This window comes from Clavispora lusitaniae (assembly GCF_014636115.1).
Source record: "Clavispora lusitaniae strain FDAARGOS_655 chromosome Unknown tig00002663_pilon, whole genome shotgun sequence".
NCBI classification, from domain to species: Eukaryota; Fungi; Ascomycota; class Pichiomycetes; order Serinales; family Metschnikowiaceae; genus Clavispora; species Clavispora lusitaniae.
The window spans coordinates 1,828,137-1,852,500 of NW_027093982.1; the positions used below are offsets into that span (position 1 = coordinate 1,828,137).

Here is a 24,364-nt window from a genome sequence, read left to right on the forward strand (position 1 = left end):
TGTATTGTGCACGTGACCAAAATATCTATGTCCGTGAGAGAATGCTATCTAAGTGAGCCAAGATATCCAGAGGCTTTGGCTCAAAAGTCGAATGGACCGCACCTATGTGGTCCTTACTATTTTTTATTCCGTGAATTTCTCCCCCTAAAGGTTCGTGGAGCTCTTTCCGTAGCAGTTGCCCCTCTGGAACCTGGCTTTCTTCCCCATTTGAATCACTGAAGTGGCAGTTTTGGCAGTGTACAGACAGCTCACCAGACACCGCCCACCAGCTAGGCGAGGAGCCTACTTTGCACTTTGCACAAGCTATGTCTGTCGCCAATTCCTGAGCGTGTGGGGCTTTCCTAGCTTTCTGAGGCAGGACGTCTTCCTTATCCATAAATTTTTCGATCATGCTGATGTAGTTATGTGCCTTTAGTTGTGGGCCATTAGATTTGGTAGACACTGATTTGGCAATGTCTTCAAGGAAAAGCTGTATGAGGGGCCGCGGTTCACCCGTGGGAGTACGACGCCCATATTCTCTCATTTTGAAATACTTGACGTTTTCATGCTGAGAGCAAATGAGCACAGGCTCCAACTTGCCGACAGCGTTTCCAATATGCGTGCTTGTGTTGGCCTTTAGCGTCTTCTTGGTGCACAACTTGAATCCAAGCCCGAAACCCGCAGTATCTTGGGCACAAGTAACATGAAACTTGCGATTTTCGTCACACATGTCGCAAGCCACTAAAGCTCCACTCAAGGACTCGCAGATTCCACAGCTCGATGTATAATTTTCCAAAAATACGTTCGAGACACTCTCAATTGCAGTGTTGCAACTGCGTGTGTTCGAAGCATGCAAAACCTCCTTGGTGATAAAAGGTGCCACTGCTAAGTTCCGGAAAAATATATCCTTGTAAGCGAAGATTGCGCATGTTAGATGACACCACTTCCCTGAATCAAGAATTGGCACTAAATAGTCGGGCTTAACTGTGGATGATCCGAGGATCGAACCCTCGTAATTGAGCTCATTGGCCAAGCAAAGACTGCACGAGTAACTTGTACTAAAATTGGGACTTAGATCGTTAGTACATGGATCACAGATCCAATGTTTAATTGGCTTTTGCTTCCCAAATACAGTAATCCCGCCACATGAAGCGTGTATGTTCACTCCACAATTTGTGCAAATGAGTGTTTCCTGGAACGACTCCTCATTCGCTGACACCTCCATGCAAACAGAGCAATTTCGTTCGCTAACTGCGAAGGGTTGATCCACCTTGGCGTTCGATGGAGTCTGGTTCTGAAGTGTAAGCAGTTTCATGTCTGTAAGCTGTCGAAGCTTGTAGTTGTCGACAATTTCTTCCAAAACAGATTTATCGAGCACAGGGAACAGCCTCTTGTCTATCTTGCCAACGGACGCAACTCTCGGAAGATCAGCACGGTATGCGGCATTGAAAATTGGGCTGACAGTGTCGCTTGCCTCTGTTGTAGACTTCTTTTGTCTTTTGGCACCCGAAGATCCAGGTTTGCTTACTCTTTGGTTATCAAGCGTTGCAGCTTTCTTTTCACCATCAGGAGGCGACTTCCTCTTCTTCTTAGTGTCAGAGTCAACTTTTTCAGCCTGGTCTTCATCAATAGCAGTAGCCTTCGGTACTGCTGTTTTTGTCTTTTTGACTGCTGGTGTTTGTAACTTGTCTTTATCTTCCGTCTTCGGTTTCAGTTTTGAGGATGAACTAGAGTTTTGTTTCCGTTTTTTGGGAGCAGGCTCCTCTTTGGGCTCTTCTTTTATAGCTTGCTTCGTAGAAAGTGAAAGCTGTCTCGATGTCAACTTAGGTGTGGGTTTTCGGCTAGCATCTGGTGAGCTTTTTGCAACGGGTGTTTTCACTTGGTTTTCTTTACCATTGGTTCCATTCCGGGAAACCGGTTGTGGAACGGACAATGGTTCCTTCTTAGGGGTAATAGATGGTGAAGGAAGGATACTAGATGAAACCAGTTTCTTGTCGATTTCATAACATAAACCTCCCTCTTTATCTCCATATTGGATAATCTTCTCTGCATCAGCAATCAATTCCGGTTCTACCTTTCTTCTGTACCCTCCAATACCTCTGGAGTTTCGTTTTTGGATTTCTTGTGGATCTTCCCAATACACGGCATATCTTCTCCATAGTTTTGCACATCTGAAACACAAGGCTGAGATCACACCACCATTACCATTTTTCTTCCCCTGATTATTTTGCACTCCATCTGAGCCGGTAATCTTGTACCATTTTTGAGATTGGTAAGATTCACAATGCTTGCACTGAAACATTTTGTTCTTGCGGACGATTTTTTCACTCTCGTAGGATGAGTCGTCGTCGCTGTCCGCGTATTCATCAACTACTGAAGTCACTTTCATGTCTGTCTTCTCGTCCTTTGACGGTTTCTTCTTTCTGCCCGAAAAGTTTCCCCAAATTAAGCGGCCCTGATTCGTTTTCTTCCAAAGGTAGTAAAAGCGGACAACCATCGAACACGGCTGAGTTTTAACCTCCTTATAAGTTGGGTAAAGTTCACTTCCATTCTTCCTGACACCGTCCTCAAACCTCTTGATTTCTTCTTTTGAAAATGTAGGCTCCTTTAATGACTCCCTTGTAAGTGTATTAGAAAGTTCGAAAGCTTTAGTTGTGTCTCCATGAGAATCCATGTAGAACTTAACGATGGCATCCATGAAGTTTGGAGAGTTTGCTAGTATATCTAGCCGCGCCGCTATGGGTTTGCATGAATCGATGTATGCGTCAAATTTCTTGAAATCGTCTGCCTTGTCTTCCTCGCTAGCCTTCCACATGAGAGTACATGTTTTTCCCTCTCCATCGTCTACTCCTCTTTCGATATAACCTTTTGGGCGAGGCTGAAGCCACTGTGGAAAGTCCCTCGGAGGAACATTTTGGAACTCTTTTGGGACAGGTAATTTTTCAAGTTCTTTCTCTTCGTGTTCTTCCTTCTTCTTACTCTTGTTCGATCCAGAGCTTTTTTTTGTCTTGTTTGTGCGCTCTTGTCGTTCCGGGTCATAATAAACTAATGGATGGCCCTCGAACTCCGGGATATTTGATGCTTGAAAACGAGCTCCCAAGTTTGTGCAAGCCCGCGGATAAGGCGATCGATCGTCTGGATCCACAGCATCCTCTAATCGAGCATGTTTACCTAAGTAACGAAGAGCCCACTCTTCTCGAAGTCTTCTTTCCTCCACGGATACACTTGCATCGTTTCGCAAGTACTCGATGGCCATTAGCTCATATTTGGGTAAAATGGTTTCGTGCGCTTTTTCTTCTGCCGCTTCCGGCTCTTCTGCCTCCTTTGGAGAAGGAGGGGCGCTTGCCTCTGAAAGCTCTTGTTCATTTGTTGTTTTGTTATCGTGCGATAACATTAGAGTCTTCCTCGATCTATGTTCTAATTCGTGTTTTTTCGTGCACACTGCGCAAGACCAACTGAAACCACGGCTGGGTTTCTTCAATAGTGGTGGATCTAGACAAAGCATGTGAAAGTTTTTGTTGCAGCCAGCACAAACCACAGATTCGTTCGAGGAACACCATTCAGCGCAAACATGGCAGTGAGAACTCGAGGTGGAGTTGAAATTGTTTAGAAACTGTTTCGTTCGTGAACTCTCCATAAAAATGAACTCGTAGCGTTTGTTTAATGCAAGAAGAAAATTGCGGCTGTTGTTGGTCGTGTTGTCAATGTACTGAAGCAATGTGGAGGTTTTGATGATATCGTAGAATTTGATCATGTAGCGGTCAAACAACTTGTCGAAATAGAAATGGTTTGGAAATGAGCAGTAGTATTCGAGAGCAGATGAGTACGCGGGCGACAGGTCTTTCATGTTCTTGGGCGGCGTATACGTTTCCTCAACCTCAGCCTTGTGTTTAACTGTAACAAGGCCTCGGAAACTGGCTAGTGGGCACGTATCACTATGCATGGAAGCGAAAAGCAAACGAGAATCGCTTGTCTGTTTCGAGATATCTCGTGGCCGGTAAAACCACTGAATTTGAAAAAGATACTTGGAAGCATCATCATCTACTTCCTCTTTTTTCTTTTCCTTAAAACCCATGATCCGCCCGATATAGTACGGCTCTCCTGGAGGTTCGCTCACCATATAAATGAAATCGCCCTTTTTTAACTGGAAAACTGTCTGCGGCAGTCTCCGAGGTTTTGGCTGTTTCTGGCCTGTATGTTCCAGAAGCAATGCTGCCAACGGCTCAGCCTCGTCTAGAATGTTGAAACTGGAAGCTTCAAATGGTTGATGTGGACACAGCAAGACTTGTTTCTTGGTGTCTACTGTGGCATCCGTCAAGTTAAGTCTCCGAGAAAAAACGTCCGCGTCCAGTGGAGGCGGCTGCCAATTGTAAGGCACCTTACCGGTCGATTTTTGTGCTGAAGGAGAGCCAGTTGATTTGGACGGAGACGCAGAGATTCCTCTTCGGCGAGATCCATTTCTAGGATTGGCCTGAGCAGGTTTGACGATGTCATCGAATCGAGACTCGATAATGGCATCTGAGTAGTTTTTATTGCATGCGGCCTTTCTTTTTGGCCGGGACTGGGCCATTTTTTCTGTTTTGCAATGGGCGTGTGGCTGGGGTGGGCAAATGTGCCGAAGATCGCAGTGGAGTTTTCAATGCTAGCAATCTGGTCCTCTAAACTTGAACAGAAGCGATCGGGGCACAGAATTTTCCTGAACAAGAAGCGGTTCCACAAGTAGGTGGTTTGTAGGCACAGGTTCGACACCCGGAGAAATGCAATGCCAGAAGCGGATGTCTGGTTGGCCAGAAAGAAAATGTGGGAGAATTTGGAAATGGGTGCGCTACCGACATGAGACTGAAATATCCGTGGAACAAACGTACCACAGAAATTGCACCACAACAAGTCTTTGATTAGCGTTTTCTTTCTCTATGGAATCTTACAGGTCTATTTGTGAACAGAATCTGCTGTCTCTATGTATCCCTCTACTTTTCACGTAGACAATAAAGCATACATGAATAGTGATGCTAGGCATCGAGCTTCAACCTTGGCCTAATAAATAATCACTGTTCTTTAATTCCTCTCTATTGTTTTTCACTCGTCCCTAGCGGTATCAATTCATGATTCCTGTTGGTCACTTGCGGAGCTGTTACGTGAAGGTACTTCAGAGGTGCACCTGTCAATTTCATTCTATCTTTTTGGAATGCCTTTTGTTTTGGGTTCACCCAACGTAGCCGTTCTTCAATGCGGTTTGGATTCGTTCGATTTCTTCCATGGACTCGGCTTTTTCTAACTCTGCAATGAGCTTCGCCTTTTCCTCGGCGCTGAGTTTCTTCACCGTTGTAGTCATTAATCGTTCTCCCTTCGACGCTTCTTTGTTTACTTCCACAGAAGTATCTTCCCCATTCATTAGCTGCAAAGCTAAGGCATTGGCTTCTTCGAAAGAAGCGCCAAATAGTGTGGCCGCCGCTGTTCTTTCAGCAGACTTCACTTTCTCGCAATCGAGCACTTTCAAGGACGGAAGAAGCCAGATGAGGAACGGCCGGTACCTCTTGTCGGTACTGATTGGATTCCCCATCATTAGGAGGGTTTGAATTTGTCCAAAATGGCGCAACTTTCCTAGTTCTGAGAATGTCCTTATGTTGTTGTTTATTAGCAGGAGAGAGTGCAAAGATGGCAAAGAGCCATTTTCATCAATGCTGCTGATGTTATTGTTACCTAACAATAGTACTTCTAAGTTTGAAAGTGTCGGGACTCCCGATAATTCACCAATGTCATTGTTTGTCAAATCTATGACGTTAATATCGTCCGTTGTGAGCTCGAGATTCTCAATATAGGTCAACTCAAGATTTCGGAGAAGTAAAGTTAACTTCCCTTCGGGATTTATCATGCGGGTAGCATTTCGGAGAATCTGTGGAGTTAGCTTCATGATGTTTCAGAGGTTAAGCCAAATCGCATCGCACAGGAGATTTATTTAGTATCGCGCCAAATGCAGATGAAGAATATCTCCAGAATATGATGCTTCCTTTCATCTTTAGTGAAATGTTTGATTCCTATGGACAATAGCTGTGGTTCTAGTAATACTGTGATCAATGTTACTAGAATTTAATTAGTACTACTGATAAATCATAAATAGGTCGTATAATTTGCATAAGTTTTGGCCACTGTATTACCAAACATGATCTCCTCTGGCGTTTTTAGTAGTTTAGTAGACAGTAACAATAGAAACACAGTTATTAGTGCTCACGACTTCGAAGATGCACCTGTCAAATCCGTATAGCTTCAGCTGTCCCCATGTTTTGTAATTTTCACAGCTATCCAGGCTGAGCAGATTTATCAGTAAACGTTCGATCTCTGGTAATTCCACGAATTCCATATCATCTCCACTGACTATCTCAGACTCATTCCTATTCAATAAGACAGGTCCAGTCTTGTTTTTATCCACTTTTTCCAAAAAATCGGAACCGAAATCGCTGAAGTACATCGAAGAATCCACAACTGAAGGAGATTCTGTTCCTGTCAGGATTTTCCAGTTGCATTTGTTCCACTGTAGAAAATCCATGGACTCGGCTATCCCGCCATTATGAATGATTATTTTCTCTAATACGCCACCACTTTGGTGCGCCGCATTCAAATTGTACAAGTAATCGATACCATGGCGGAAATAATTGTGGAGCTTGTACACTGACCCTGGATTCTCACATGACACACCAATTGTCTTGAGGTGCTTGTGTATCAGTAAACGCGAGTCGAACTTGTTAAAGCAAGCATCTGGGGGACCAAGAAGCCGGATGATATCCTGTTGTGTGGTTCTTCCAATCGTTAGGACTGCTGCTGGTAATGGCCCATCAAGACTGCGTTCCAATTCTGCTATCCCCCTTTCCAAATCAACTTTCACGTTTTTCACGGTAATTTCTGATACTTTTGGTTCGTAATTTACTAGATTTGATCTCAGAAGAAGTCTTAGCCTTTGATGGAATTCGGGATAGCTCTCACCTTTATAAATTGATAACGATTGGCAAAGAATATCAGTAGGTTGATCCCAGTTCGTCAAGGCAGACAAAATATCATTGCTATCTGTCAATTTCAGAACGCGACCCAACAAGTCCGCCAGGTTTATAGAAAAGCGGAAGGCGATGCCTGGATAGCTGAGGATATACGTTTTGCGTTTCCAGTCCAAAATACCAGGGAAAGTCGGCCCAAAGACTTTGTTGTAAATGTGTTTAAGTGTGCACGGCAGAACTTGTTTCTTTCTGGCAATATTTTGACCATTCGTGTAGAGTTCCTCGTCTGAGGGGTATGTGTACACAATATCGTTCAAGTACGTTCCCTTGTAACACAATTTGCTATGGGAAAAATCTAACACTTCGATGAGCATAAGTTCTTGGTTGCCTGAGCTGTGGAACATGAGGCGAACCGCCAAGTTAGGTAAAGTTACCAAAATGGGCGTGTCGAGGTAGGCTTTGGAACTATAGGATATCTTCAAAGGCTCCTTGTATTTTCTCATTCGTGAAACTGTATCATAAAGCGAGCTTCCCAATACAAAATTGTTGTCAATGCCTTCCCCAGGAACGATGTTAGTCGTAACCATTCTGGTTCTGCCTCTGTGGGGTCAAGTGGAAAAGATTTTGCAGTTACTTTAGTGCTTTGACGTGATAATTCTAAGAAGATTATTCAGTCAATAAGTTATAAACTCTGTTTTAGGTGGTTGACTTGGAAGTTTGTAAAGTAGGAGGTCCGAGACTGATAAGGGGCATGCAAGTATCTGCAGGCTTATCAATATATGAGTGAACACTCTAACAAAAGTGTGATGAAACCAAATGTGAGGGAAAGAAAAAGAAAGAAAGTGAAAGAAAGATACAATTATGAAGACAGTAATAATTATGCAAGAAAAGTCATCAATTGATCTCTGTGATGTATTTTTTTGTTTTTTCAAGTTTCGCAGAATTTGTGTTTCTGTGCTAAATAATATAAATCTACGAGGATATCTTCGGAATGATTGAGTTAAAGATAACGTTTGATGAAAAAGAGAAACGACAAAGGCGTTTTCGATAATAGTTCACCTGAACACTAAAGTATTGACACACTACGGGAATCGCAATAGCATCATCCAGTGCTGTTGCGAAATTGTTTGGACACTGAGCTTGATTGTATTAAGCTATGTTTGATCTGTTTGGCAGATTTAGTGACACCAACGTAATACGTTACTGACCAAAAAAAATAAACACACAAAAGAATGCTTTCTTCCCTACCCAGCTTATTCTCATGTTAAGTTACATTAAACTCTTTTGACAAATATATTAGTACGAAATATCCCCTCCCATTACTTCTTGCTATTGTTCGATGATTCTACAGGTGAAAGTACCTCGCCATCCACTGTAGTGCCTTGCACTGCCTTTTCTTGAGCGGCGTTCCGCAAACGAGCAACCTTTGGATCGTTGGAGCGAATAGGCTCTAACACGTAAGGTGACAGGCTAGGACCCAAACCAGTAGCATCTTCTTCCTCATTGTAGTAGGCGTATTCGCCGATCTCAGCCAAATCAACACCCATTAATTCTTCATCCTCGTGTAAACGTAAACGCAAAAATGGAACGCGGTCCATGGCAAGCAAGATGATGGCAGTGACCACAAAGGACCATGCACCAATGGAGGTCGAACCGGCCAATTGGTAACCCAACTGCTTCCAGTGGTGGTTCATCCATCCACCTTCGATGACAGTAGCACCGTCTGTTGCAGCGACATAGTCGGCGGCGAAAAGACCGGTCAAGAACGAACCACAGAAACCACCGACACCGTGCAAGGCAAAAACATCCATACCATCGTCAATCTGCAAAATCAGCTTAAGGTCAACAGCAAGGTTACAGATGATGGCGGGAACAACACCAAAAATAATAGAAGTGTAGACTGGCACGTAACCAGCAGCAGGAGTAATACCAACGAGACCGGCAATAGCACCTGTGCACAAGCCAACAGTAGACCACTTTCCACCAGTGCGGAACCAGTCCATGAACATCCAAGTCAAACCACCAGTAGCTGCAGCAAGATTGGTGTTGACGCAGGCATACCAAGAGCGGATACTAGCGTTACCGGTACTTCCACCGTTGAAACCGAACCAGCCGAACCAAAGGAAAATCGTACCAAACACGATGGATGTGACTGAGTGTGGCTTGTACTTGGGCACCTTGCCTGAGGTCAAAGGATCGTGTCTCTTACCTAAAACGAGAGAGTATGCCAAGGCAGCAAAACCAGAGTTTTCATGGACTGGTCCTCCGCCAGCAAAATCCAAACCACCCAAGTTGAACAACCATCCGTCACCACCCCATGTCCAGTATGCAATTGGACAATAAACGACAGTCAACCAGATAAAGAGAAACACCATCATTGGGCCCAAACGAGCACGCTCGCATCCGGCACCAACGAGCAAAATGGCAGTCACACCAGCAAACATGCCTTGAAACAAACAAAACAAAATATCTGGCACGGTGGTGACAATACCAGGAGCACCAAGAACCTCCTTCAAACAGAAGTTATCCAAAGTGCCCAAAAAGTGGCTACTAGTCCTGTGCGAGAACACGAGCGAGTAACCCCAAAAGAACCATTGGAACGAAGTCAAACAAGCGGCCATGATAGAAGCCCATAAAAGCGAAAGTGCATGCTTTTTTCTAGAAAGACCCGAGTAAAGAAGGCCAATGCCTGGAATCATAATCCACACAAGCACGGAGGAGGTTCCGACCCAGACCATGTCTGCAGGATCGAACTGCTTATTCAAGTTGACCTTGAGCGAATCGCCACCAGTACCTGTACCTGTAAATCCAGAATCTGACATAGTGCTTGCAGTGTTAACGTGTGGAACCAGCAGGTGCGTTCGTACTTATATGTGAGTCTGTTTGAATGTTGCATACTGCCAAAGATAAGCAATTAGCCAATCATATGGCATGCGCGCTGATAAGATCTGCATCCGTCACGTGAACTCAAACAGCTAGTATCTCTTGGATATTGATGTCTTTTCTTGGTTTTGCTCCAGGCATGGATACATTTCACCTGGATTTTTTTTCTTGTGGTCTTCTCTCTTTCCTTGGAAGCTCCCTGTTACTCTTTGAATGTTCTCTGAATCTACCTGAATTTACCTGAATTATGACTAAGATGAATCGCGCGCCTAGCATGCAGGCCACGACGCACTCATCGATCTACCCACTTTCCGCATTGGGATTTGCGTGTCCCTATTGGACACAACTTGCCGTGGCGAGGGATGAAATTGGCTCGCGTACGCTTCTTATCCGTTACGCGGCTAGACCGGCTCATACGGCGAAAACGGGCCTCGTATATTGACTGCACACTGCCGCCGAGATAACATGTTTGCGGCGATTCTCAGCGAACTCCATCGGGCAGAAAAGATAACACTCGGACGCACTTCGCATTGGCCACATCTGTCTTATCATGCATGTGTGAAGGTGGAAGAGACGTGTGATACGAAGAATACCATGAGTTGCATGACTAAAGTAAGCTTTCTACGTCTATTTTCCTTGGCCCTTCCGAAACAATTTTTCTTTGCTCTCCTCCTAGGGACAATGTTGTGAGCACCGGCACTTTTTCTTTGCTTGGTCTTGAGATCCCAAGAAGAATGGAGCAACGGATGACCGCGAACTTTGACCTACCTCCATTGGACCGCTAGACCGCTACCTCACGTGCTTATGTTTCTACTTGTAGACTTCGTCCCGACGCGTCTTGCATGGCCATTTCTCTAGTCTCATCCATTGATGGAAGGAGACGATTATCTCCCCTTTTTATGTCCGGCACCCGTACATCCCCCGTCTCGACTGATGTCTCAGACAGCCCTTCTTATTGGTGTCAACACTCTATATGAATTTGTAGTTCGTTTGACATTTCACCTCGTGGTTGGCACTGTGACTTCTTCCTTTGTTCTAGTATTAATAGTCTTGAATTGTAGATGAAGCCTCAAGCTGAAGCTTGTTATTTGCCCCACGTCTCGCCTGCACATCGGTCGGCTCGGTTTTCTCAATAATATTCCACCGTTCATTCTCTATCTTTGAAGACAACCAGGCGGAATGGAAGATTCAGAATTTGCTACCACAATCTTGACATCCAAGTCCCCCGAGGAAGTCGCCAACTTTCTTCCTCGGGCCTTGTCGGCGAGTTCGACGTTGATTCAAAAGAACTTGATTGTCTGGTTTACCAATTATGCCAACATGCTTATGAAGTATAATCTGGACCTCAATGTGCTCGTGTCGAACGGTCGAACCTTTTTCGCTGACTCTGACGATGAATTCGGCTCACTCGACAAGATTTGGAATTGTGTAGCGTCTTGTGTGATGTCACAAATCAATGTGAACGATTCTTTGATTAGAGTTATCAAGAACGACGTTATTGCGCCATTCTCCAATACCTTCAAAAATGACTTCAAGTATTCCGAACTTCTTGTCAACTCAGAGGAGTTGTTGGAGATGCAGAAACACATGGACGACCCGAATGGTGCATACAATTGGAATGTCAAGGCACCGGCTATTTTGGCTAACCTTGAAAACTTCAAGCGCTTTGAAAAGGATGTGATTTTCAATGCTTTTATCGCATATTTGAACACTGTCAACTCCAAGAATTCGGCCATGTTGGCCAAAAACGAAGGCGCTGTTAATTTTATTTTGAAAGAGTTCAATCTTGACAATGAGATGAAGAAATATACAGAGCACATGGTCAATGCTCATGTTGCTCCTCCACCTCCACCTCCTTCTTCCGCCTCCCACAATGGTCCAAACAACCATGCGCCTTTGAGTGAACATTCTCACTCATCTAGGGCTTCGGTTCATTCTGCTACATCGGGCAATACCTCTCCCTCACATAAGAGAAAATCCAAATTGAGGTCGAAAGTCGGCTCGATATTCGGAAGAAGAAAGAAGGAATCAGGTTTCCATCCAGCAGGGGCCATTCCTGAGAATGAATCAATGTCGTCTTTACCGTCTAGACAGAACACCATTGGTGCTAAAAACTCCCTTTACGGACCATCACTGATTCAACAGAGAGGCTCCCATGCTGAGACTGAATCACCCACAAAGGATCGCTTCCCTCAGAGAGAGAACTATGACTCGCCAACAAAGCAGGCGGAGGATGCACCTCGCCCTATTGACAAGGACGTTGTGGAGCCGAAGAAGGAAGCAACACTTCCATCCATGAGCACTCAACCTCTTCAGCCAAAAACATTCCAAAACGAGTCTCCGCAGAAAGATGAAGTTCCTCCACTCACTTCCCCTACTAAGGATTCCACGGATGTAAGTCCTAACGTAGTGAAGTATGCTTCTTCTGATGAAGACAGTGATGTTCCTGTTGATGTCGATGGAAATAGAATGGGAATGCTTAAAGCCCACGACTTGGGCCATCCTCCAAAGCTCGAAGCCGAATCTAATATTCGTTCCAGAAACAATTCCTCGGGTAAATACAGCTTTGAGTATGGCGATGAAGATGCTTCAATTTCTACTACTCCAAAGCAAACGCCAAGATCAAACGATATTGTCAGCTTCCCTACAATTTCGTCAGCTGCTTCAAGCGAACAACAGACTTCTCCTCATGTAGCAGCTCCAGTGGAACAGCCTTTATTACAGTCAACAACCGCTCGTCCTCCTCCACCTCCATCGAGAAAAGTTCACCCCGTTCCAGAGCATGACTCGCTCCATAAACAGGATACCGGTTCTCAGTTCAAAAACTTGAACAGTGCTAGAGAGTCCGTTATTCAGCCTCATTCCGAAGAAAGATCGTTTTTGCTGACACAAACGACCGGGAACTCCATGTTCAAACACAATGAGTACTTTAAGCACTTCGGCCAGTCCGAAGTATCTGAAGGCTTGAACACTTCTGTTGCTGAGATATTGAATGTAACATTCAGTGCTGGGACCCCTTCCAAATCTCAAGTTCTTGGAGAGATGGCCTTCAACTACAATTCAGAGACGCCGCTTAGCTCGTATGTTGTCACTATCCCAACGAAATTCAATAAGTACTTGTTAAATGAGCAAGTGATGAAACAGGTTGGAACGAATAGTTTTTCTGTGAATATTCCATCTGTCACTGGCAGAACCTTGGGAGGTATTAAGTACATGATGGATTTAGATCCTGCTTACATTCCTATTATTATCAAGCAAGTTTGGAAGTTTGAGCCTCACCAGGCCAGTCTCATTGTCAAGATTTCTTTGAATCCTACCTTCAAGGCTGCTATCAACCTTGAAAACTTTGTGATCTCAGCAGCTTTAGACACTTCTGTGCTGTCTACTTCCGCGTCCTCTAAGCCGGAAGGTTCCTTCAATAAGGAGTACAACAGAATTACATGGAGATACTCAAAGCCATTGACATTGAGCCCTAGCGCTCCTGAAGAAAAATTGATCGCTAGAATAATGACTGAGGGACAAGGGAGAGAATCACCTAAAGGTATTCAAGCAAAGTTTACTGTCCATAATCTTCCGTTCTCCTTTGCTAAAATTTTGGATTCTGATAACAATGATGTACCAAGTGTTAGGAGCTTGAGTAGCGGGAACTACACGTCTCATGTTTGATGCAATCTTCTGATATTGAAAACAAAAAACAAAAAAACTATGCTGTCTTGAACAATATATACTGTACCAAAAAGTCTACAGCTTCTCTGATTAATCTTTGTACTACATTTATCTTTTCCTCATGTTCTTATTATATACGGTTCATATTCAAAGCAACTTTGAGTGTTTGATGTCCTTTCTAATTCTGTACAAAATGACACTCAAGACGGCAATACCAACGACAATCGGGAACAACACCCACTTAATTATAACACTAAAAAGCTCGGAAGATTCAGGAGCCATAACCACCGCTTCATTGTTTCTGTACTGCTCTTGAATTTCTTTATGGTTAGTCATGAGCAAGTCAACCTTGTCACCAATATTGAGCACTTCCCTCTGATGACTTTTTATCTCGTCGAGCATCTTTTGGTGCAACTGCACAACAGCCTGATTCATTTCCTTGTACTGAACATTGAGAAGGGTCTCGAATTCCCCATAAGTGTTTTTCATATGATTGAGAATGCTAACCTGTTCGTTTTGAATAATTTTGACCTCTTCAAGAGTCTTGGAAAACTCGTCCATCTTCTTGGCATCAATTTGGTTCATCATCTCTTCCAAGACTGTTAGCTTAGAGTTGATAGTCGCCAACGAGTTGTCTACCGAAGAATCTTGTGCCGCAGGTTTTTCCGAGTTGGAAAGTATTTCCTCCTTCATTTTCCTGGCTCTCTCAAGCAATGACAATCTATTGGTGGAAGGGTGGAAAGTTTCTGTGGACTCCTCATCCTGAGTAACAGTGATGTACTTCACTCCACCATCTGCAATTATTCCATGGTCATCAATTGCATCCTCGGTTAAGTATGGGTAAACGTTGAGTTTTAAGACTTCCCAATATTCTTTCGACTTTTGGTCAGTAGATGCAGAAATACCAAATTTCAAGTCCTTCTTGATCTCATTGAAAGACAATAAGTCTGTTTTGAAGCACAAGTTGTTATCTATCTGAATCTTAAACCACTTACGTGGAGCAGAATAAGAGATACGAAGGGTGAATGGTACCATAGAATCCAAGTAGTTGATAGCGCAAAATCCCAAAGCTTGATCGAGCGTGTTCTCTGTAGACTTTGAACCATCATTCGAAAATATCTTCAAGCCACGAGATTCTTTATTATTCATAAGAAATTGGAAACCATCGAAAGACTTTGGTCCACCAAAGTTCAGCACATCTGTGTCAAATGGGGAGTCTGAATCAAGCAACCAGAACGAGATTCCATTGGTATCATAAAAAGAATGATCATCGACGTCAACTTGCTCCGAATTCCTGAACACCAAGTCGATCGTCCATTCATCCTTAGAGTTCTCCAACAACTTTCTAGACCACAAAGAGCCGGTCTCACTATCAACGAGCAAGCGACCGGCCTCAAGCGCCATGGATCCCTTTATTTCCCAATTCAGTTCCAATTCTTCGACGTTCGCGACGGTCATCAAATTCGGAAGTGACTGTGGTCCAGGCTGATTTCTGTCCTCTTTTAACGCAATCTGCGCTTCAGGAAGGATGGCAAAGACGGGTGCCAAAGTAAAGACTGTGGAAAGAATGCATTGTAACTTCATCGGTAAAGACGAGACTTTATTTAATCTCTACTTTAAGGTTGACGTAGGTCTAGGTGAGATTCCTGCACTTACGTATGAATTTCGACGCATTGTTCTTCCCTGTATTTACACTACTGCTGGTTTTTCCGGCGAATGTTATGACGGATTTTCCATACGCCGCCTATCTTAGCTCTGGTTTCGAAATCCACATATGGTAAGTTGCGTCCTAAAAGTCTCGGATGTAGGATTTCTGCTTTTGGGATCTCTCCTTCTCCCCGCACCAAAACTAGTCTGGAGTCTGCAGCGTCTAGTATAGCAGTTGATAACTGACTGGGATCCCCCGGAACGTACACGTTGAAGAAGCCTTCCTCCGTATTTATGGACTGGATAATGCAAAGGGAAAGAAAGCGTGGATTCATATGAGAGATAGAAGAACCATGAAAAACTCGCGGAAGCCCTTTGAACTCGTGCCTCTCGGGTAAGACATGGGCCGTGAACGATTTTTCTTCCACCAAGCACATGGCCATCACACAGGAGTCCACCAATAGTTTGATATCTCTTGGATTAACGTTGCTGTCCATTTCGTAATCAAGCACGCTTATAGCAGAGGCACCTACGAAAGCAGGATTCGTAATGTCACCGCTTCTTTCGTAGTTCAATCTAAGTGGTGATCTGGAAAGAAGGCGGTCACTGAAATCAAAAGCTCCCACTTTACGTTGGTGAAAGTACACCATCTTATCATGCATCTGCAACTGTGATTGCGTAAAGCCTGACACTCTTCTCACACCACGAAGAGTGGTTATCTTAGAAAAGCTAAAGCCTGCCAAAATCTCATCGTCAGGGTTATCTTGCGCCTCAAACATATCTGGCTCATAATTATCGATGTTTATCGCATTGTTGTGACTGAAATAAACCAGATGTGAGGGACTTATGTTGTCTAAAATTTCCTCAAGTAACTCTCTACCGAATCCACGGGTCCATCCTGGTGTGTTGATCACGAGAGGAATGCCTTTGGGCGAAACATGGTCATTATAATGGTCGAGGAGAGTCCTCAAACCTTGGCAAAATCTTAGGGGCTGATCGAGCGGCGATCCAAACCCAAAGTAATACTGCAAATCGTTCTCTTTGTCGTAGCACCATGGGCTGGGAAAGAAACTGCCGAAATTTGGTTCATCGATAACCGTTAAGGATAAGCACCCAGGAACAGACAATTCGGAGCGGCTAGGGTCAAGATCCATTAACGCGATGGGATTCTGCGTTGTCTTTACAACATTATTGCATAAGGCTTTGGCAAAGGTGCTCTTCCCACAGTTGCTGGCGCCGAAGATAAGAACAGATTGGGGCGGCTCTGACTTCTTGCATAAAGAAGCACTTAGACTGTCGAGAAGTTTTGTTGTAGCCGCATCATAATAAATACCAAACACCGTTTCCCTTTCTTCATGAACTAACTCGAAAGTGTAATTAGTTGTAGGGGTATAGTACATTGGGCTGATGCCATCAAGTATATCATTGATACCTTCAATCCCAGTGTCGAGATTTCGTAATTCGATTACTGTATCAAAAGAGGGAAGGAGTCGTGATGTACTCATATTTAGTCGTGACTTCGTTGAACATATGACAGGAGAGGATTGGAAATTGGAAGTAATGATTTTGTGAGCATCATTTTCATCAATATGATGTGCATTGTTTAACAAACAGCCTCCTCGAAGAACCCGAAGTTCAAAAGATCCATTGACAACAATGTAATCATCGCATCTGAGACCCAAGAAGATTGAAGAGCTTGTATGGATGGAGTTTTCAATTGACAAACGGAAACTTGAGCAAGAGACTGGCTCTTTCAGTAAGACACTATTATGGAAGGGGATCTCGTACTTCGGATCGTCCTCGTCATTGGAAAAGAAAGCAGCATAAGCACTCATTGGTTTAGTTTGAGATGGAAGGGAAACAAGTGCAGGAAATACGGTGCTTCTAGAACAGGGGCCAACAAATATTCGCTTAATGGCCCAAAGTGTTACATGCGTAGGCGAGGACAATTATTGTTTTCTTTACTTCTGCATTTGTATGTTCGTATAACCAAGAACTACGCCAGGCAAAAAATAATTTTTTTTTAGTCTTTTGTGCAAGCATGTTTGACACATGAGCTGCATTCACGGAAAAGTTCGTAACTGTGCCGGGGAATATTTTCTGAGTCACAAGAGAATATACTTTCAATATAGTTGCCTACAAAAGTCAATATATATAAATCAGCCGTTGCAAATCACACCTTCACTTTCTTACCTTCCTTATCTTCTTAAAAATCATTCTTTACATCTCCATGCTTGGCCGCGCAAAAATCACCCAATGATAGAAAGCCACGTATGCATGTCGGGAATTGGTGTTCTAGAAAGCATACCTCAGATTAATGGCCGTTATTTAAGCCCCTATACTTTGGAAGGTATGCTTTCGTGTCTACAATGTATGCGCCTTCGCGAACAAAGTGCGATAAGGTAAATTAGTAATGAGGTCCTTCCTCTAACCCTTCGTTCTTGATCCAGCATTTCCGACAAACGTGGTTCATCTAGCATGAAAGAGGCAACAAGAAAACGAAGCCGCAACGGCTGCCTAACTTGTACGTTATCATTCACATAAGCTCTTTTCTTTTTCCAATACTAACGGAATCTTCCAGGCCGCCGACGGAAAATCAAATGCAACGAAGAAAAACCTATCTGCTTCGGCTGTACCAAGTCTAATTTACAATGTCGCTGGCGCAGCGATGGTAATGACGGGACTTCCCAAAGTTTGCATGCCAATGAAGCAAATGTGGTAAAGCTGGACGTTGTTTATTATATTGATAATGGTCACGCTTCGTTTAAGTCCGAAGGCGCTCCTATGGGTAATGTCGCCTTAGAAACGACCCTACTAGAACCTGTCTTAGATCCCGTTCTAGAGATTTCTCGTGAGGACTACATTTCGGGGTCGATACAACAGTTCACTTTGCAAGATAGTGTTCCTCTTCCAGCACACCCCATCCCATCTACTGGGCCGCTTGTTTCCTTGGAAGGCTTTGAACCTCCCGTGGGCAATCATGCAACGGAATCTTGTGACCCGGTATCTTCAGAGAATCTTCAGCTAATAGGCTCGTCTGCAGTGACTTTGGGTACAACACCTTTGAGTGGACCTAGCGGATGGATGGGTGTTTCAGAAATGCCCGAGCATTCTGTCTTGATGGACTCATTTTTCGGTGGTTTTCTACCCAGTGTCTCACCTCAGTTTTGTGATCCTCGACTTTCCCCGAGCGCTGTTTTCGTTCCACAATTTGTGGCGGACCCACTCTTGAAAGAGGTCTTTTATGCATGCGGAGCTGCTTATCTCTCGAATACTGTGCCAGGAATGAGAGAACTTGCACAAGAGAAATATGAGCAATGCCTAATGCAATTCTCTCATAGGGTTGACCAGAGCGTAGGTGACGCTCAAGACTGGATGGTTGCTGTTGCACTTCTTCTTTGTTTGAGAGACAAATTCATAGGCACAACTCCCGAAATATCTGCTATCCATTTAGCTAAAACGCTACGACTCATTCGTGAACTTCGAAAGAGTACTGAAGGTGTATCGGTCAACCTCAAGGTCTTCGTTGAGAGCTTTTTGTTCAATTACAGTGTGATGATCATCACTGGAGGAGAAAGTGTGCTGAAGTTTCTTCCGAGCCCTTTTGAAATATTCGATGAGGTGAGGCTGATTTTGGATTATCATCCTTATCAATGCCCTGTGCCATGGATGGAGAATCCTGTCTTTGGAGCAGCTACAAAAACGGTGGAAATAGCCGCTAAGCTGTCATGGCTACTATCGCAGTATCCATTGAATGATGCAGATATGGCTTTAGCTTGTAACTTGCTTTCAGAGACATACAAGATAAGATATCCTCCTATGGCACCTGACGCTGAAATTCGTCTTGGTTCACAATCATATTTCATGCTTCAGGAGAGTGTTACGGTTAGTGAAATCGTAAGACACTCCTGCCAACTTCTATTAATGCGGCTAATTATACCCAACCTTGAGCTGCTGCATATTTCCATTAAGCAAAAAGTAGCTTTAATCTATGACATGATGAAAGGATTGTCGGAAGATTCGCCTTTGTGGGTCATCCTTGGATGGCTGATGATGATAACGGGACTTAATTCTATTCAGCCTGATCATCGATCATTCCTTATCCATTCTTTATACCGCTGCGCAAGTAAGTTTCATGCAGCCTTTCTAGTTCAAATTGCAGATTTCCTAGAGAAAGTTTGGATTGCCAACAATGACTCTCAAGATTTTGGATGGAGCGTCATTTTTGATAAAAAACTTCTCTCAAATATCTGCATTTAATAGTCTTTTCTAGCACAATATTATGATATGGTCTCCATTGTATTCGCGTCAGCACCATACACAATAGGTCATGAAATGTCATATCAGCCCATTTCATTCAATAGAGCGTGAACATGTATTAATACCTCATCGATAATTAAGAACGGCACGTTGTTTTATGCTTCAAATGCTTGCTTTTTTAACTGTCCACAAACTTTAAGAATGCTTGCACGAAGAGCACTTTCGCTATCATAATTTCACTACTGTTCATAATCTATATAAAAATAGGGATAGGAAAAAAAACATACGATCAATCCTATCATTTTTCGTACAGTTGTCTTCAGAATTCCTACTTCATACCAAAAACTCGCAGTGGAGGAAAAAAAAAAAGTCCGAAATTAATTGTCAACTTTCTATTGCCAACAATCTTTCATCTGTTATGACTTCATCGCTTAGCTCTTCTACCACGTATTTGACTAATTTTTGCCATGTTATCATATTTTTACAAGACGGAAAGCGGAACAGAAAATTGACAGAAATTAGAAAAATTTGTTATGCCAGAACACTGTAATCAAACCATCCAGTTATATATACTTTTTTTTTTTCAGAGATGAGTGTCATCAATCACAATAATTAATTAAATGTTGATTGATATAATTATTTCCAATATAAGTGTCAGTTTTTGGTGCTTATGCTTCTTTTTCCTATCATGGAAAATCTTCCGAATTATTTATCCACCGTTTGACTTCCCTAAAAATATACCCACTATTCCATTTTACGCAGCTTTTGTGAGTTCATTTCTAGGATGGGACCAAAATAAAGTATACGCCCATTACTATCGTGAAAATTTAGAGAAGTATGGTGCTGCTAAGATTTATTTTGCGTCTAGATGGAATATCTTAGTGACCAAACCTGAATACCTTGCTCAAATCTTTAAACAAAATGAAATTTTCGAAAAGAGTGGTAATCAGCACAAAATTCCATATTCTTTACTAGCAGAATACACTGGTGACAATATTATTAGCACTGGAAATAAGTACTGGAAACTCTATCGCAAAGCAGTGACCAATAGCATCCAATTCCCAAATTTGGAACCCTTGCAAACCAATGCTACAGTGTTGATTGAAAATTTATCTGCAGCTTCAGATAACGGATACTTTCCTATTGCAGATATACTTCAAGCATACACGTTGAATAATGTAGGGGATTGTGTCATAGGAACAAACTTCCATAAATCTGACAATTTTGACATTTCTACCAGCCTCAAAAAGGTCAAACAGGAGATTTTTCGTCCCTTATTCCTCAACTTTCCCTTATTGGACTTACTTCCCTTTCCAAGCAGAATCCGGGCAAGAAAATTGGTACGTTCTTTCAAGAGAAATTATTGCAACAAGATTTTGAATGAGCTAAATGAGGAGAATAAAGGAAGGTTGGGACACAACCTTGCAACATTTTGGAAACAAGGCGATATCACTGAAAAACAGTTCCAAGATAATGCCATGATAGCCATGATCGCTGGTCATGAAAACCCCCAGTTGCTTTTAACATCTCTCATATACGTCATCGCAAAGTATCCTGAAATCCAACGACAATTAAGAAGTGAGATGAATTCCTCCAATTATGATGTTAAAGAGCAAATTCCATTATTGAAAGCAGTTGTATATGAGACTATTAGGCTCTTCCCACCTTTGGGACTAATAGTTAACAGGAAAACGAGAAAAAATGTGATTTTGGGTAACGGTATATTTATTCCGAAAGGTACTTATGTTGGATACAACAATTTCGGGACACAAAGAGACAGGAACTACTGGGGGGATGATGCCGACGCCTTTCGTCCAGAACGTTGGGGAAATGACGGAAAAAAAATAGAAGAAAAGTACGCTGAGGCTAAGAGCAAGTGCACATTACCTGCCTTCCACGGAAGAAGTAGGGCTTGCCTAGGTGAGAAATTTGCTTTAGCAGAAGTAAGGAAGGCCGTGATTGAGATATTGCAAAACTTCGAGATTAGTCTTGACCCCTCCTGGAAAGAGCAACTCACTCCGGCAGGGCCAATTTGTCCTTTGAAGTTATCTGTCATGCTAAAAAAGGTATGCTCTGAACACGAGCATAACATATAAATAATATATTATAATACACTGTCCCCTTATGATTCAGAGTAGTTCCACAATGGCTAATGAAAAGGAGAATTATAGTGCTTTCAGCTCTAAGCAGAAATTGTTAATAGTGCTTCTCACCACATTTACTGGGTTTTTAGGGCCTATTTCAGGAAACATCTATATTCCGCTCATAAAACTTACTGCTGAAAAGTTCCATACTTCAATCAAAGTAATCAACGGTACAGTTTCAGTTTTTATGGCTGTTTTTGCCATCGCTCCCTTGGTATGGTCACTCTTGGCAGACTCCACAGGAAGAAAGCCTATCCTCAACATAGCCCTCTGTATCTTTGTGATTGCGAATATATTATTGGCATTAATACCCGCGAATGTTTGGTCTCTATACTTATTGAGGATTCTTCAAGCAGTAGGGGCTTCCACGATGGCCGTCGGTATTGGATGTATTGCAGATATTTCTGAACCAAAAAGAAGAGCAACCTTCATTTCATACTATATGATAGGGCCTCAATTAGGACCTATTCTTGGTCCAATTGTGGGAATATTAGGAGCTAAAACAAATTGGAGGTGGAATTTTGGATTATTGGCCATCTTGGGACTCGTTTCCTTTACGCTTAATGTTTGTTTTTTGCCAGAGACCCTACGCTCACTAGTAGGAAATGGGTCAGTGGTATCAGAATCACTTTTTCAAGGGAATTTTGTAAGGTCAAATGAGATAATCGAATCAAAGTATCCCAAACAAAGAAAAGATATAAGAAACTATTACAAAGCCCTCTGTCAGTTACCTGTCCTTTTATGTTCATTGAGCGGGGGTATTGTCTTTGCTGCATTTTATGCCATGATTCTCAGCTTTTCCAAAGCACTTTCAACAGACTACGGCTATTCAGACATAGATGTGTGCATCTGCTTCCTCTGCCCAGGTTTTGCCTTAGTATCAGGCTCCATTATCACCGGAAGAGTATCTGACTACCTACGAAGTAACTCAGGAGGTAACAATGGCCCAGAGAAGAGATTTTTTATTCAGTTAATCGGGCAACTAGTATTTCTAGCAGCTTTATTTTCTTACGCTTGGTTAATCTCTTCTCATGTTCCAGTTGGGTATCTTTTTATTTCTGTGTTCTTTGGAGCTTTTAGCATGTCTGCTGTTCTCATTACTAATACGACTTACCTATCTGAGTTTTCCAAGGCTCAACTGGCAACTTTTGTTTCAATCGGAAATTTTTTCAGAAATGTCGGTGCAACGATCTCCTCAGCTTCTGTGGAGCCTTTAACGAAAGTAATTGGTTATGGCTGGTGCATTAGCATATTTTCGTTTTCTGTGATCCCTAGTATTTTATGTACCATCCTTATTATCTCGTTTGGAAAGCGTTGGAGAAAGCAAGCTTGTAATGAATAATTTTGTCAAATGGCACTTAAGAGGATATTTTCGTTATTCTGACTTTTTATCTTATCTAAACATGCTTCAATGTACATTTCAAAACCAGAGGACCATAGTTAATACAAGTCGATTTGCTACACTATCCAAATATTTCCCCAGCTCATATATAAAATCTAGTTTCATCATAAAATGTTGGAAGGGAGCTCATATCAATACCTTGTTGTAGGTCAGAAAAGAGATTTATATTCAACTGAAGCACTTTATGAAACGCCCTACTACAGGAAACGATTTCACTCTTACCATTGCTAAATTTCTAATCGATGAATATATTTGAAGCTCAGTAAGTGCATCTTCTGGCCCAATATAATGCAATTCAAGGAACTAGAATAAATTGGGCTCCTAGATTTAGATCCTGTTGCTTCTTTATTACTTCCAAAATTGCTTGCTGACTCAACAAATTCAAATTTCAGATTATTTATAATTTTTCTTAATTGACTCTGCGGTCTAACTGGAAAGTAGGTCTCACAGTGCTGCCTAGTCCTTTATACCACTAACTGGAACACAAGGAATCAGCACAAACTGGGATGATTTAGAGGTTACTATTGTCTATTATCATAGCAGAAACACGGGACGAAAGCTTCTTTAGTGGAATTTACACTATGTAATGATTGTTTTTGAGAAATACAAGCTGAACTCTCAAAATTCAACCTTACCATCTTAGCATCCTTTGTGTAGGAAGTTTCAATAGGTAAAGGTACATCTATTATGTTAGGTCGACCATACATGGGAACTCAGAGGCATCCCAATTCCCAGCTTTGGTGACGAGATAAGCCACTGTAGCTGTGGCTGACATTTTACAGATAAGCTTTGTTGTATGACATTCGACTCAAACCCTATTTACCATGTCTGTAAGAAGCCTGACTTCCGTATGTGGTTGGACAGGAACCAAGAAGATCAAACTAGAACATCCACTTATATTCAAAACCTAACAATAAATAGTTTGTGATACATTAGGAATACAGTTTCAGAATCGTGTACAGAGAGACGTTAATAAATAGAGAACGGGAGGGTTTTATTGTTCCGTTACTCTGCTGCAGAACCTTAGAGTGTCTTTCTACAGGGCAGGTCCATGCCACGGTTATATGATCAAGGTTGCACAAATAAACGTAACAAGTCTCTGATCCAGCATGCTTTATTCATACCAGAATCAAATATCATGAATGCTACTTTCTTGAGTACTTCAGTGTCAAGGTAAACTTTGGTGTATTTGTATATATCTCTCTATGTGTCTCTTCTATCCACATCTTTTATTTCTTTCCTTTTCCAATCGGTTAGTTTACTCAATTATATAATCAACATACCATGCCCTAGGTATATCACATTCGACATAAGTAGACTTGTCGATTCCATTAGACTGGTATTGTAATATTATTGGGTACTCTTCGGGACTCGTCGAATTAAGTTAATCTAATTAG

The 24,364-nt window shown here is 42.4% G+C and overlaps 9 protein-coding genes across 9 annotated transcripts; 3 read left to right on the plus strand and 6 right to left on the minus strand. All coding sequences in view use genetic code 12, as the record gives it.

The window, feature by feature from the left end:
• Window positions 1-25: 25 nt before the first annotated feature.
• On the minus strand, window positions 26-4,549 carry FOB63_005474 (DNA-binding E3 ubiquitin-protein ligase; the record flags this gene model as incomplete). The annotated part of the gene is made up of 1 exon (XM_002616827.2): window positions 26-4,549. The coding sequence occupies one exon, from the start codon at window positions 4,547-4,549 to the stop codon at window positions 26-28; it is 4,524 nt and encodes a 1,507-aa protein (XP_002616873.2).
• Window positions 4,550-5,182: 633 nt separating this feature from the next.
• LEA1 (U2 snRNP complex subunit) lies at window positions 5,183-5,890 on the minus strand (the record flags this gene model as incomplete). Its single annotated transcript, XM_002616823.1, has 1 exon — window positions 5,183-5,890. One exon carries the CDS (start codon window positions 5,888-5,890, stop codon window positions 5,183-5,185), a length of 708 nt encoding a protein of 235 aa, XP_002616869.1.
• Window positions 5,891-6,166: 276 nt separating this feature from the next.
• FOB63_005476 (uncharacterized protein) lies at window positions 6,167-7,552 on the minus strand (the record flags this gene model as incomplete). The annotated part of the gene is made up of 1 exon (XM_002616822.1): window positions 6,167-7,552. The coding sequence occupies one exon, from the start codon at window positions 7,550-7,552 to the stop codon at window positions 6,167-6,169; it is 1,386 nt and encodes a 461-aa protein (XP_002616868.1).
• Window positions 7,553-8,284: 732 nt separating this feature from the next.
• On the minus strand, window positions 8,285-9,787 carry MEP2 (ammonium permease; the record flags this gene model as incomplete). The annotated part of the gene is made up of 1 exon (XM_002616821.2): window positions 8,285-9,787. One exon carries the CDS (start codon window positions 9,785-9,787, stop codon window positions 8,285-8,287), a length of 1,503 nt encoding a protein of 500 aa, XP_002616867.2.
• Window positions 9,788-11,027: 1,240 nt separating this feature from the next.
• On the plus strand, window positions 11,028-13,514 carry FOB63_005478 (uncharacterized protein; the record flags this gene model as incomplete). The annotated part of the gene is made up of 1 exon (XM_002616820.1): window positions 11,028-13,514. The coding sequence occupies one exon, from the start codon at window positions 11,028-11,030 to the stop codon at window positions 13,512-13,514; it is 2,487 nt and encodes an 828-aa protein (XP_002616866.1).
• A 147-nt stretch (window positions 13,515-13,661) lies between these two features.
• Window positions 13,662-15,098, minus strand: EMP46 (Emp46p; the record flags this gene model as incomplete). Its single annotated transcript, XM_002616819.1, has 1 exon — window positions 13,662-15,098. One exon carries the CDS (start codon window positions 15,096-15,098, stop codon window positions 13,662-13,664), a length of 1,437 nt encoding a protein of 478 aa, XP_002616865.1.
• A 110-nt stretch (window positions 15,099-15,208) lies between these two features.
• FOB63_005480 (polynucleotide 5'-hydroxyl-kinase) lies at window positions 15,209-16,996 on the minus strand (the record flags this gene model as incomplete). Its single annotated transcript, XM_002616818.1, has 1 exon — window positions 15,209-16,996. One exon carries the CDS (start codon window positions 16,994-16,996, stop codon window positions 15,209-15,211), a length of 1,788 nt encoding a protein of 595 aa, XP_002616864.1.
• A 643-nt stretch (window positions 16,997-17,639) lies between these two features.
• On the plus strand, window positions 17,640-19,421 carry FOB63_005481 (Zn(II)2Cys6 transcription factor; the record flags this gene model as incomplete). The annotated part of the gene is made up of 2 exons (XM_002616817.2): window positions 17,640-17,685; window positions 17,743-19,421. The coding sequence occupies 2 exons, from the start codon at window positions 17,640-17,642 to the stop codon at window positions 19,419-19,421; spliced, it is 1,725 nt and encodes a 574-aa protein (XP_002616863.2).
• A 620-nt stretch (window positions 19,422-20,041) lies between these two features.
• On the plus strand, window positions 20,042-21,517 carry DIT2 (putative cytochrome; the record flags this gene model as incomplete). The annotated part of the gene is made up of 1 exon (XM_002616816.1): window positions 20,042-21,517. One exon carries the CDS (start codon window positions 20,042-20,044, stop codon window positions 21,515-21,517), a length of 1,476 nt encoding a protein of 491 aa, XP_002616862.1.
• Window positions 21,518-24,364: the final 2,847 nt, after the last annotated feature.